Source organism: Macaca nemestrina, chromosome 9, assembly GCF_043159975.1.
Source record: "Macaca nemestrina isolate mMacNem1 chromosome 9, mMacNem.hap1, whole genome shotgun sequence".
In the NCBI taxonomy this organism is placed as follows: domain Eukaryota; kingdom Metazoa; phylum Chordata; class Mammalia; order Primates; family Cercopithecidae; genus Macaca; species Macaca nemestrina.
Window position 1 is genome coordinate 22,878,708 of NC_092133.1, and position 14,616 is coordinate 22,893,323.

The window sequence follows — 14,616 nt, forward strand, 5'->3', positions numbered from 1 at the left end:
GAATATTATATGTGCCTTACTTTTGGCTTTTGCCTCTATCTTACAAAGCTGTGGCCATAAGAAAGTTACTGTAGAGTAGACATAAAAGACAACGCCACAACGGTTAGATACACAGACCCATCTTCATCACATTTGCACGTGCCATTCTAGATATTTTCTTAGAGCACCACAAACTAAACCTGTGGTCAATTAAGATCCAAGCAGATTGAAAACTGCCTTGGCTGAGGCCAGAAAGAATGGTTAAAGCTTGAAGACTGATTTTTTTTTTTTCCTTGAAACTGCTCTCCTGCGCTTTCCCCAGCTACCCCATCCATTGCTAATTAGAAGCAGCCAAGGCTTGACATGTACACTGTTCTCTATGGTAAAATTGATTATTATATTACTATGGAAAATAAGGAAGTCATTTCATTCGAAATATCAAATTCCACAAAAATCATACATGGCAGCTGTTAGCATAAGCACGTGGGGGAGGGGCAAGTGTGTGAACATATTAACCCTCTCCCCTTCAGTTTTCTCACATCTCAGAACTGCAAGAAAGAAAAGATTCCAGTGCATATAAGGCAGAAACCAATGGCACCAATGGCAAAGCTACATAAAAGATATTTTTAAGGTTAAAAAAAAAACTCCGTGATATAAGATACCCTGTCCATGCTGTTTTATGAGTGTGGATTTGCTTTTACACACTTGCAAGCAGAAAACTAGTATTCCTCTACCACGTGTGTTGAAGCTACTTGTAATTGCATCAGATAGAGAAATGAGGTGAGTCATGTTTGGTTGTGCTTGAGTCTGCTAACAGACCATCATGTCCATGTCCAAATTTGTGCCCTGAACCACATGACAGAAGTTTATAGACTTGCTTGCTTGCTTGGCGACAATGAAAATAGTTTTGTTTAAAAACTTAACTTTACTTAAAGATCTCTAAGAGGTGCTGAAATTCATATTCCAGCTACTTCAGGGGTGCTCAGAAGCCATTCTCAAGCTTGTTTCTTGGCGAAATATCCCCTGCTCATGAATTTTATCACGGCACTCCCCTCCTGGTCCAGAATGAGTCAACACTCAACAGATACGAGATGTTTCAAACACCTTTAAGTTCACTTTCCATCACTGCCAAATTCCAGCAATTAACACAAAACACCTCACCCTTAAGAGATGTCCATCATTTATAAAGTTTTGGGATTCTGAATGCATCCCCTTCCATTCTCCCAGATCTGGTGATAACGCAATCTGTTTTCCAGTAGCCTCGCGACTTTTCTTTATAGAAGAGTTTAGTAACCGGCGTAAAAAGAGCATCGAGACTTCCTGACATTAGGATCGCTGATTTCACTGGGGTCATGAGGAGCTGTTTTAGGTCACATGTTAAACCGCCGTTGTGAATCATTTGTTAATTTTTTTTTTAAACGGAGGGGGTGGGGACACAGACAAATCGCACACTCATGCACAAACGCTCAGCGCCGAGAACATGTTCAGAGGTACTGCCTGAACTGGAGAATTAAAAAAGAAACAAATAAACCTTGATTTCTCCCCTGTGCTGGGGAAAGGTAGGATGACGTCATGCAACCTTACCTTTCTGAAACAGACCAGGGTGCCTGGCACGACGCGCTGACCTGTGGCCACCGAAGCCAGGAGTCATTTTGGGTGTCGCGCATGTGCCTCCCTAGAAAATTCCAATGACATTCTACCAGCTTTCTGCATGCCAATCATGACAAGCCTTCACTCAAACTCTCCCGAGTCTGGAAAGGGGCAGCGGAGGGGGCATGCAAGCAAGGGAGGAAGAGAGCGAAAGAGAAAGAGCAGTGCCTGAGCATGGCATGCCCGCCTGGAAGGGCAGTCACATGCCACTGGGAGCCATTCCTGCTGCATTACACACGCTGAGTGTAAATGGCAATGGCAAACAATATCAGTCGATGTTTATGCCACATGTTCTCAGCCTCTTCACGTATCAACACCCAAGCCAGCTCTATGCAGACAGGCCTCCTGAGAGCACTTCTGACGGAGAGATCTAGGGCTGATCGCGCTGACCATTTTTAATAAAATTCCAAAGTCTCACCTGGTTTACTTCTCTGTTTTTTGTTGTTGCTGCTGTGGGTGGTGGTCTGCTTGTTTGTTTGCTTGCTTTTTACTCTGGGTTTTCACGGGTGAAAATTTGGTCCTGAAGATAGCCTAAAAATCCTTAGCAATACAGCTACATCAGACAATCCCGGCGAACTGACACCCAACCAGCAAAGCTCCAGAAACACTTGCCCTTCTTTATTTTTGTGGAACAGGAGATGAACGGAGACGACCCATCATCTCACCTACCCAGTGGTAACTGCAATTCCTTTCAGTAGGAAAGGTGAGTTCTCCTTTGCTCTAAGCAGTGGCTGGGGACGATTTTGGCCCCCAGGGTAATGCTGGAAACAGGTTGTTGTCAGAACTGAGGGGGTTGATGGGATGCAACTGGCATCTACTGGGCAGAGACCAGGGATGCTGCCAAAATGCTACAATGCTCAAGACAACCACCACAAAAGAGAATTCTTTGGCCCAAGATATCAATAGTGTTGCAGTTGAGAAACTGTGCTCTCAGGCTAATGCCTTCAACCAATCTTGCAGAAAGTATAACACCAAACAAACAAATAAACAAAAAAAACCAAACAAACAAACCAAGAAGCCCCTCTCTGTGAGGAAGTGGCTAAAGGCCCTGGCTGGCCTCATTCAGAGTTTGATTGATTACTTAGAAATGTAACTTTTCTTCCTAGGAGCCACCGTTCTCCTGCCAACTTTTTTTTTTACTTTCCTCCTTCCAAATCTCACACTGCAATCCTTAAACACTCAAACCAAACTGAACCTTCTTGTGATTTTCTAAAATCAAAATCTGTTGTCACAGATTTTAGAATGATGGATGCAAAGCAACCATCATTCCAATTTGTCCTGTCTGGGACAGGCTGGTGTCCACCTGCGATGCCTGGTGTCCACTATAATCTCCTACCCAAAACAGTCAAAAGGGTATATTTCTTTTAAAAGGTCACAACTCCCCAGTGAGCTTATAAATGACTTAGTGATTGAAGCTTACCAGATTCTCCTATTTTACTTAGCCCCTTGGAGGAGATGGGGCTTGGGGTACCCTGGCATCAGGGGTCTTCCCTCCTGCTGGGACTGAACTCAGACCCAGTGTGTGACATTTCTACAGTTACGCTGAAAAATCAAAGTGAAAGTCAGTTTGACCAGTCTGTTTCTAGCTACCCACCAGAGGCCCTTCCATGGCCCACCTGCCCCAGTGAGCTCCCAGGAGAGCCCAAGGGCTTTTTCTTCCTAATTTAGTCACAGCCCACAGGCTGCCTCAGGCTCTGTTGGCCTCAGCTGCTGACTCAGTCACAGACACCTAAAAGCGCCAGTCCCAGCTCCTGGCCTGAGGGAACCAGACAGCCTGGCCGCGGCTGCCTTTCTCTTCTGGCCTTGAGTGCTTCCCATGGTCTACTAGGTTTCCCCAAACTGCAAGGTTCTACTCCAGTGAGCAGGTTTGGCCCTTCCTCTCTCTGTCTTCTTTCATTATGCCCAGAACTTTCTTAGACTAAGAGTTTACTGAAAAGTGCCCCACCACACACATCATTCCAAATCCACATAGAAGGCTCTGCTCCTGTCTGCCATTGAGGGAGAAGCAGTGATGTGCAGTGGTTAAAAACAAATGCCTGAAACCTGCCACCCACAGCCAGCCACAGGAAAGAAGGATGAGGACCACACCTACCTTCAGGATTATGGTAGAAGCCATGTGTCCTGTGGTACAGCCAGAGCTGTGTATCTGCTATTGCGAGCTCCATAACATGACACACTGAATGTGAGCTTGATTATTAAAATAAAAGGAACCCTCAGACATGGCCTGGAATGCAACTCCCAGGAGAATAAATGTCGATACTTAGAATAAGCCCTTCTAATTGTATGGTCCTAGCTCCTACCCAGAGACCAGGACACAACTCCAGTTCCAATCTGGAAATGAAGAGGCACAAATTAAACATCCCAAATGAAAATTCAGTTCAATGTCGTAGGATGTATTGAGTACCTACTGTATACTAGCACTGTGCCAGGCAAGGAAGGAGGGGTGAACATGTGGTAGGTAGTAAGTCTGGGTGCACAAGGCATTATGCTACCTGCTTCACACATTCTGTTGATCTTCACAAGTCTTAAGACAAATTAAGATCACTATCCCCATTTCACAGATGAGAACATTGAAGCTCCAAATGGCTGAGTACCTCACCTAAAGTGTCAAAGCCTAGTATGTGGTCATTTGAAACAATGTTTGTCAGATTCCAAAGACTTTGTATTTCCACTAACGCACTTCCCAATATGCAAGGTGTATTTCTAGTAGAGACGGGGTTTCACCATGTTGGTCAGTCAGTCTGGTCTCGAACTCCTGACCTCATGTGATCTGCCTGCCTCGACCTCCCAAAGTGTTGGGATTTTACAGGCATGAGCCAGTGTGCCAGGTCAGTTAATCCTTTCTTTTACTCCAAAACTAGTATTAAGGCAAGAGGTGGAAGTTGGGTTGGGAGAAGCACATGGCACACCTGGCCCCCATGAATACTGTTATTTATTATGATACTATGGGTCTCTTCCGGTACCAGGATAGACAGGGATAATCTGACCTCCACACCGGGGACGTGTCCTGTAGCGGGTGGTATAGTGGTCCTCACTGGAGTAGACGAGGGCGTTAAAACACAATAATGTAAGGAGGCAACTGGCAGTGATATACATCCCGCGTGTGGGGACAAAGGCAGGGAAAGACTGAGATCCAGTGAATATAATGAGAATTCACCTGGGAGGTGGGGTGGCTACGGCTGGCTGCATCACCCACTCACTGTGTGACATTCAGCCGTTACTGAGTCCTTGTGGTTCAAGTCGCCCAAGTGCCAAGTACACGGAACTTAAGGACATACTATGCTGCCATTAACAAGTGATATTTACTATTCATTTACTATTTAATGTTAAATCTAAAGCCAGTGCACAAAATTGTATGTATATTACAGTTACAGCCATGTAAAAGGCAAAATAACCCTTTGGTAGGAAAGAAATCCTATTGGAGAACATACCAAACTGTTAACAGGAGTTGCTGTGTTTAGATGGTAGACTTATACGTAATTTTTTTCTCCTCTTTCTTCTTGTAAGTTTTCGAAATTTTCTCCCATGCAAGTACTAACCAGACCTGACCCTGCTTTGCTTCTGAAATCAGATGAGATCAGACATGTTCAAGGTAGTATGGCTGTAGGCTAATTTTTCTTTTCTTTTCTTTCTTTCTTTCTTTTTTTTTTTTTTTTTGAGATGGAGTCTTACTCTTGTTGCCCAGGCTGGAGTGCAGTGGCATCATCTTGGCTCACTGCAACCTCCACCTTTCTGGGTTCAAGTGATTCTCCTGGCTCAGCCTCCTGTGTAGCTGGGGTTACAGGCGCCCACCACCACGCCCAGCTAATTTTTTTTTCTTTTGTATTTTTAGTAGAGATGAGTTTTCACCATATTATCCAGGCTGGTCTCAAACTCCTGACCTCATGATCTGCCCGCCTCAGCCTCCCAAAGTGCTGGGATTACAGGCATGAGCCACTGCACCCAGCCAACTAATTTTTCTTTAATAAACACACCTATTTTTAAATTAAAAATAATTTTTATAAGACAAAGGAATTCCTGGCCAGGCTCAGTGGCTCACACCTGTACTTGCAGCACTTTGGAAGGCCAAGGCAGGCAGATCACAAGGTGAGGAGTTTGAGACCAGTCTGACCAACATGTTGAAACCCTGTCTCTACCAAAAATACAAAAATTAGCCATGCATGGTGGCTAGTGTCTATAATCCCAGTTACTTGAGAGGCTGAGGCAGGAGAATTGCTTGAATCCAGGAGGCAGAGGTTGCAGTGAGCCAAGATCACACCACTGTACTCCAGCCTAGGCAACAGAGTGAGACCCTGACACACACACACACACACACACACACACACACACACACACACACACACACACAAAAGACGAAGGAATTCAACTGGGCTAATATTGACCCATGTAGCTTATAGAGTCTTCCAATGAACCCCTCAGATGAAGGTGTCTAACACAGCCCCTTTCCCAAGAAGGGATTTCTCTCCTGGAGAACCACATGCTAAAAGTAAGGGCAAGGCACATGTGCATGGGAGTGAAGCACTGCCGCGGTTACACATGAAGCCAAAGCACCCAATTCAGGTGGGTTTTCACACTGATGTTCTGGGAAGGTTCTTTGCAAAACGAGATGGAACATGCCAGCACATTGTTGAGGCATCACAGGTACTCATTTTATGATCTCAAACTTCTCCATCGGAGGGATCAAGGTCATCAACATCGAGACAGCTTCTTGGTACATGCCACGGCTTGAAGCTCACAGCCTTCCCCTGTGCCCCCCACCACCACTGAGCTAATTGCAGACAGTCAGGTAAGACCAAAGGAAGAAGGCAGAGTAACTGGCCAACCCATGGAGGTGGGCTTGGCTCTGTGGCCTCCAATTTAACATTTGGATCCTCTTCGCTTGGTTTCATATACCTTTCAGGGTGGTACTAGGTCATTGTTTTTTCTTGGGCTATGTAAGTACAAAGAGAGGAGTAGATTCATCGTTAAACCAATGACAAATCCAGGCTAGTCCAGGATTACAGACTCTGCAGCAGAGCCTCCTCTAATCCTCAGCACACTGAGCCAGCATTGGCTACCTCATCTCTATTTTCGCCTGGGAATCTCGCTGGAGCCGAATCTCCACCCATGCTGGATGGACAGAGCTGGTCCCTGCCATTGCCCCTCCCTCTGCCCCTGCTGGGATTAACCAGTGGCTGCTTCGAATAGCCCAATTCTTGCCCAGGAGGTAGAGAGGCTTCCGTGGTCTGAGAGATCCCAATGCACGCATGGCATGTGAGAAAACCACTGGAAACATTCCTGGAGCCTTTCTTTTTCTCTTATTTCTTCTTTCCTTTTCTTTCTTAATCCTTTCAACCTAAAGTGGCAATTAAAGGTGAAATCCTCTCTAAACACCAATTTCTCTTTAAAACCAGGACTGACTACTCTATCATTGCAATGGAGGAAAATAGAAAAGCTATGCCAGAAAAGATGAGGTCTCAGCCCCGTAGGATGAATGGAGGACTGTATGTGGAATACAAAGCGACCCCTTGAAGGAGCCATGGTAGGGGTTCCAGCCTCTTGTTACCAGAAGATGCAAGTCCAGAACAAAGGCAGGATTCGTTCCCAGAACGAACAAGTTCAGTGACGAAAAGGCTACATCCTGCACAGACAAAGGCCGGCCACAGCCATTAGCAGAGGAAACCAGTCAAGGGTTGTGAGTCAGCCAATGTGGGAATGAGTCCTTCCTAGGAAAGGAAATAGGTTCTTTGTTGAGCAGGGATTTTAACTCCTGTCTGGTTAACTGTTATTCCTTTGTAGGTTCTCCAGAGGCCCATAAAACAGAAGCAGGAAGCGTCATTAAATGTTCCAGATTTGCTCTTTAAAAACTGACCAGAGCTTCCAGGCAGAGATCTCATGTTGGATCCGCAGGGTGACATAGCCTCAGGACCTTCGCACAAGCTGCCCTCCCTACCTGAAATGTCCTTCCCCTCATCGGCACTGTCCAATAGGATAGTTATTTACCACATTTCATTATTTAAATTTAAATTATTAATATTTCATTTAAAACACAGCTCCTCAGTTGCATTAGCCATATTTCAAGGGCTCAACAGCCACATATGACCAGTGGTTACCATGCTGGACAGCACAGTACATGTCATCAGTGGCAGGTGGAGGGTTCTGCTGGGCAGCGTCGCTTTATGTTTTCATGTGACTGAGTCTCAATCTCAGGTCCCAGTGCTACTGTCATCTTCTCAAAGAGGCCACCTCACAGACAGTGAACCATATGTGATGCCTTAAACTTAGGATACCTCCCATCCTATTACTGGATTTTGTATGTGCATGTGGATTCCTCTAAAGCAGGACATATGGTTTACTCTCTGTCCTCCTCCCTTATCCTACCTTTACCACTATAAAATTACCTTATCTTGTGCTTTATTGCTTGTCCCTTCCCTGAAATATAAGCTCCATAAGGACAGGGATCTTAGGGCAGGCACAGTGGCTCACGCATGTAATCTCAACACTTTGGGAGGCTGAGGCAGGTGGATTGCTTAAGCCAGGAGTCTGAGACCAGCCTGGGCAACATGGTAAAACCCATCTCTACAAAAAATACAAAAATTAGCCAGGTGTGGTGATGCACACCTGTAGTCCCAGCTACTTGGGAGGCTGAGACAGGAGGATTGCTTAAGCCTGGGGGCCAGAGATTGCAGTGAGCCGAGATCACACCACTGCACTCTAGCCTGGGCAAGAGGTGATCCCTGTCTCAAAAACAAAACAAACAAACAAACAAAAAAACAAAGATAATCTTGTTGTCTTTTCTATTGCTGTATGCCCTATGCCTATGACAGCACCTGCCACAAGCAGAGCTCAATATCATGAATAAACAACTCACAGTAGGGTCTATTCCATGACTCTGGGGTTAGAGGACACAAGCCACCCAAAAGAGCTGCAGCTAATCCTCCCATGGGCCAACATAATGTCTAAGCATGGGTCCCATGAGGAGCATCTGGGAGGCTGAGTGTAGAGAGGGTGCTGACGCAGTAGCAGAGTAGCCAAAGTCCAACTTTGTCCAATTCTCCTCTAAGAACACCAGTTGCCTTTTACCTCCCAACAGTCAACGCCCAGTGCTGTGTGTAGCACTTTGCACTGTCTTCATTCTCTACTTTTGCAAAAGAGCAAAATATCCTGTAATATAGCATTAGACAGTCTTCAACATGGTATCACTTTTAGTCCACATGCACATACAAAAACAAGTAATACGATGGAATGTATCCTAAGTTTAAGAAGTTAGTATCTTAATACTTTGCATATTCTGTGAGTACTTTTGGATGCCTCCTCTGGGACAGGAGAAGGAGAAAGACCCACTCTACTCCAGCTTTGCTTTACTATTTACTTCAATTAAAATTTGAATGGCAAGGATATTACACTCAGCAAAACATGATCTCCATGGCCAAACACCCGGGGAGTATAAAGATATAAAAGTTGGAAAACATATCACATGTCACATATTACTGATCTCTCATAACAAGCTGAGTACAAAAGTAACCTTTGTTTAGGATCAAAAATATTCAGCAACATAGAGGAGTAGAGCAAAGAAAAAGTATGTGCTTGGGAGAATAATAAGCAATTAGAAAGCAAAATAAAAGCAAGTGGAATCTGTGCTCTGAACCAAACTAGGAAGGAATCTTCATAGTCAAGGAAGCTGGGGACTGGAAGCTAACAGTCCAATAGCTTGCCAAAGAAAAGAGGGGGCAGCTTGGAGAAACTCTGGCAGTATATCCTCTAATTCTTGCTGAGGAAACAAATCTGATTGTAAGTTGTTTTCGCCTGAAAGAGCACATGGCAATTGTTTGCTGAGGCTTTAACTGATCTCTTAGTGACATTAATAAGTGCACCAACCTCACTTGTGTAGGAACACTGCAGAACACTGAATTTTGAGAGAATTGGCAAGGAGATACCAAGTTTGGGTCCATCTAAGTTTTATTAATTCAAATTCCAGTATCCATTCTGAAATGATTTCCAGGAAATGGGGTCTACTCTGATGCATACATCATGACAACCATATGGTTGTACGAGACGTGGTGACAGCCAGAAAGATTAGCTCCCACCTTCAGGCTTTCTGCATTTTGTCTTTTGCTGAGTCTTAAACAGAGAAGCACAATCGCCTCCCTACCTTGACCAAATGATAGAACTCCTCTGGACAGAAAGGTCACATTCACTGCCATGAGCCCAGATGTGGGAGGAATGTGCATTGAGGTATGAGAAGGGAAGAGATGCCAGCTAGGCGGATCAGCCACATCAAACCTCATGAGCAATGGGATGACAAACATCCTAGTCAGATCACTCTCACAGCCATCCTCAGTGGCTCCTCTAAATCTCACTTTCTCTCTTAGGTGGGCACACTTGTGTTCTCTGCATAGGAAAAGAAAGACTAGAAGCGTTCTGAGGGCAAGGACTCCACAATACCCAGCATAGTGCTTTTCACAGAGGAGAAGCCCATTAAGTGTTTTCTGAATCTGTAAATGATTTACAGGCTTTTCCTCATGTTGGTTATAACATCAGATGTTTCCATCCAAATCTGGGATATGAGGACTGAACAGTCAAGAATTCATTCTTAACACTCGAGGTTTAAAGTTTTAAAAGCGTGATCCAACACCAACTGGCTAAAGCGTGATGTTGAGGGGAGCCCAAGGACTGGACTCACAAACCTGGCCCAAATTTATCCACTGAAGTATCCTGAGCTGTGGCCACAGTCAGGAATCCGCGGTCATTGTCACAGACGCACGTTGGAGCATTAAAGATCAGGGCATGTATGGGAGAAGAGGCTGCTGACTAATGCTGTCTCCACAGCCTGAATCAAAGCCAGTCGCCCTAACTTGAAGAGGCTGGATGATGGCCACTCCAGGGCAGCTCAGGACCAGGCAGAGGTGACTGGGAAGCCAGCTAAGAGTAGTTTTCCCTTGGTGGCCATTTTTTTAAGGCAAGGATGAAACTTATTGGCCAACGAATTAAAGTTACCCCCTGAGGAAACATTAGATGGCATCCAGCAAGATGGGTTTTTCCATTCCCCAGGGTTAATGTGCAACCAGTAAAAGTCTCTCACCTTTTTCCCCCAAGACGTCGACACCAGGTCAATCTCCCAAGTGGCTACTAATATCTTAAAGCAAATACAAACTTGTGGCCCTACATTCGCTTGATTTTTTTTCTGCACCATAAATTTCTAAATTTCCTAAAGACACATAACACAGATATTAAACACAATTGCATAATTACACACAATAGAAACGTAATAGCTATTTCCTACGAGGGAAGGTTAGGTGATTGAATTATTGGATGAGCCTTCAGCTAAAAACAACTCTGAGTAAGTAACCATAAAAACACTGAAGAGCTGAATGATACCACATCCCTACCAGGCTGATTTAAGGAGAAAGCTTGACCCTAAAGAGACTCGAGGATGATTCGAGTGCCAAAGCTGCTTTTGCCTTGCAGACATCAAAGGGGTAAGGATGACAGATGTCAGAGCCCAGAGGACATCTGATGTAGACTCTTACAGGAGACCTTTATCTACAGGAAGCTGGGTCCCAAGGGGCCACACCCTCAGGATTAGGATGAACCAGGACTAATCTGTCATTTCCTGTTCCCCCCAAACCCATGGTCCCAGAGAGAAACCTGAGCAAAGCAAGACAGGAAGTAGGAAGGGGATAAATTTACCCCTGAGATGTGACCAGAGGCCTGCCCTCATCCAGATTTGCACCCCCGGGTTCTATATCATACATGGACAATGAATTTTGTTTGTAGTAAATCCAAAAGGCAACCAGAAGAAGAGTACACTCATTCTAAACCTCAGGGAATCTCCACAAATAATTTCTTTAAGGGCAATAACTAGTGAAATTGTCAGGCATATCAGAAAAAAGATAATCAGGCATAGAAGGAAATAAGGCAACATGAGTGAGAACTAGCATAAACGACAGAGAGCAGAAACAGACCTGGACACGCTTCAGATGCAAACTCATTAAGTTTATATGTGCTAACCACATGAAAAAGTAAACAAGCTTGCAAATATCTGCAGGGCACCAAAAACTGTAAAAACTGACTTAGTAGATTTGGAAAAGAATCAAACAGAACTTCTAGAAAGGAAAAATTTAATAACAAATGAAAATCTTATTGAAGTGTTTGGCAAAAGATTAAAAACAATAGAAGAGAGAATTAAGAACCAGAGGTTAGATCACAGGAAATTGTTCAAAATACAGCATTAAAAGCAAAAATATGGAAAGCACAGAAGAGCAGATTTAGACTATGGGGATAAGTCAGAAGGCCCAACATATATTTGATTGGAGTCCCAAAAGAGGACAATGAGGATGGGAATGAGGTAATATGGAAAAGATAAAAGCTGAAAAATTTCCAGGACTATTGAAAGACACTAAGGGGTCAAAAGACCAGAGAATCCCAAGCAAAGTAAATATAAAGGAATGTACACTTAGACCCATCATAGTTATCCGTGATCACAGTGATTAAAACCAAGAGAAAAGCTTAGAGAAAAATAAATATACAGATTACCTTAAAAGGAATGATACTTAGACTAACAAATATTTCAACATCGGCCGGGCGCGGTGGCTGACGCCTGTAATCCCACCACTTTGGGAAGCCGAAGTGGGCGGATCACGAGGTCAGGAGATCGAGACCATCCTGGCTAACACAGTGAAACCCTGTCTCCACTAAAAATATAAAAAATTAGCCAGGTGTAGTGGTGGGCGCCTGTAGTCCCAGCTACTCAGGAGGCTGAGGCAGGAGAATGGCGTGAACCTGGGAGGCGGAGCTTGCAGCGAGCTGAGATTATGTCACTGCACTCCAGCCTGGGCAACAGAGCACGACTCCGTCTCAAAAAAAAAAAAAAAAAAACAAACTGAACATAAAAACTGGAAGCCAAAAGACAGTTGAATAATATCTTTAATACACTGAAATAAAATAATGACCAATCTATAATTCTGATGTGGAAAGATGAATGACCCCCAAAGATATTCAGGTCATAGTCCCTGGAAGCTGTGAGTGTTACCTCATATGGCAAAAAGACTCTGCAGGTGTGATTAAGTTGAGGATCTCAGAATTTATGTAAGGTAAAGAGGGATTTGACACAGAGGAGGTGATGTGACAGGAGAGAGATTTGGAGATGCTACAATGGCTGCTGGCTTTGAGAATGGAGAAGGTGGCCATGAATCAAGCAGTGCAAGGAATGCAGCATTGCAATGCTGGGAAAGGAAAAGATTTCCCCCTAGAACCTGCAGACGGAGTGCAGCTCTGCAGGCACTTTAACTTTAGCCCAGGGAAAAACTGATGATGGGCTTTTTCTGCCTTCCAGAATCAAAGGAAAATGAATTTGTATCATTTTGAGTCACCAGGTTTGTAGTAATTTGTTACAGCAACCAGAGAAAACTAAGACAACTGCCAGAAATACCCTGCCACAATGAAGTGAAATCCAGGAGTTTTCAGGCACACAAAGAGTTCATCACCAGCAAAGGAAATTCTAAAGGCTACATTTCAGGCAGAAAGGAAGTGATGCCCGATGGAAGACCGGAAACACAAAAAGGAATGAAGAGCAAAGAAAGTGACAGATGCATGATGAGTAAATCAAAATGAACTTCCACCATGTAGAACAATGTATTTTGTTTGAGTTCTTTAAAAATATAGAATTAAAATACAAAACAATGAGAGAAAATAAGTGGGGAGTGGTTAAACATTTTTAGAGTGTTCCAAGGACCTTGAGTTACTCTATGGGAAATGAAAGTTTCGATAAACTTTAGACTGTCAGTATAAATATTATAATTTCGCCCTACACGGTGGCTGCCTGTAATCCCAAAACTTTGGGAGGTCAAGGCCGGTGGATCATGAAGTCAGGAGTTTGAGACCAGCCTGACCAACATGGTGAAACCGCGTCTCTACTAAAAATACAAAAATTAGCCAGGTGTGGTGGCGCACGCCTACAATCCCAGCTGCTTGGGAGGATGAGGCAGGAGAATCACTTGAACCCGGGAGGCAGAGGTTGCAGTGAGCCAAGATCTCACTGCTGCACTCCAGCCTGGGCAACAGAGGGAGATTCCATTAAAAAAAAATTATAAAATATATATATATATATATATATATATATATATAATTTCTAGAATAGAGCATATAATTCTCAAACTAATAGAAACACAAGTGGTAAAATTATAGAAATTATAGAGAAAAGCAAGGAAATTACACAAAGGTATAAGTGAGGAAGGAGGCTGGGATGGCTGAGGGACCCTCAAGGGCTTCTAGATGCCAGGGGCATCCCATTTATTGACCCAGTGATAGATACATAGGTGTTTGCTTTATTTGTTAAACTTTGCATAGATGCCTTAAGTATTTTTTTGGTGTGCATGCAAAATTTTACAATGAAAAATGATTGAAAAAAATAAGCACATACTCTCCATTTCAACTACATTCTATATCTAGGAATCTTCTTAGTTCAGTGCTTAGCAGATCAAAAATCCATACACGTGTTCACATAAAAACCTGCAGGCTGATGTTTATAGCAGCTTTATTCAAAATTGTCAAAACGTGAAAGAAACCGAGATGTCTTCCAGCAGGTGAATGGCTAAATAAACTGTAGTACATTCAGATAATGGGATATTACTCAGCGCTAAAAGGAAATGAACTATCAAATCATGAAAACCCATGGAGTAAACTTAAATACACATTACTAGGGGAAAGAGGCCAGTCTGAAAAGGCCACATACTGTATGATTTTAACTATGTGACATTCTGGAAAAGGCAAAACTACAGAGACAGTAAAAAGGTCAGTGATCGCCAGGGGTTAGCGGGGAGAAGGGATGTATAGGAGGAGCACAGACGGTGTTTAGAGCAGTGAAACTATTCTGTATGGTGCAATAATGATGGATACACGTCATCACGCATTTATCCAGACCCACAGAATGTACACCACTAAGAGTGAACCCCCGTGTAAAGGACAGACTTTGGGTCATTATGATGAGTCAATGTAGGGTAATCAATT

The 14,616-nt window shown here is 43.7% G+C and overlaps 1 protein-coding gene across 4 annotated transcripts in view; it reads right to left on the reverse strand.

The window, feature by feature from the left end:
• LOC105466629 (RNA binding motif protein 20) overlaps nucleotides 1-14,616 on the reverse strand; it is a 197,223-nt gene that overhangs the window by 71,903 nt on the left and 110,704 nt on the right. Inside the window, exon 1 of one of the 4 annotated variants that reach the window (XM_011715707.3) lies at nucleotides 1,564-5,257. The exons of the other annotated variants lie outside the window; for them this stretch is intronic. Coding sequence (XP_011714009.2) covers nucleotides 1,564-1,646 — 83 coding nt within the window. The 5' untranslated portion in view covers nucleotides 1,647-5,257. Of the gene's footprint in view, nucleotides 1-1,563; nucleotides 5,258-14,616 lie in introns of those variants that run through there. 4 annotated transcript variants of the gene reach the window in all.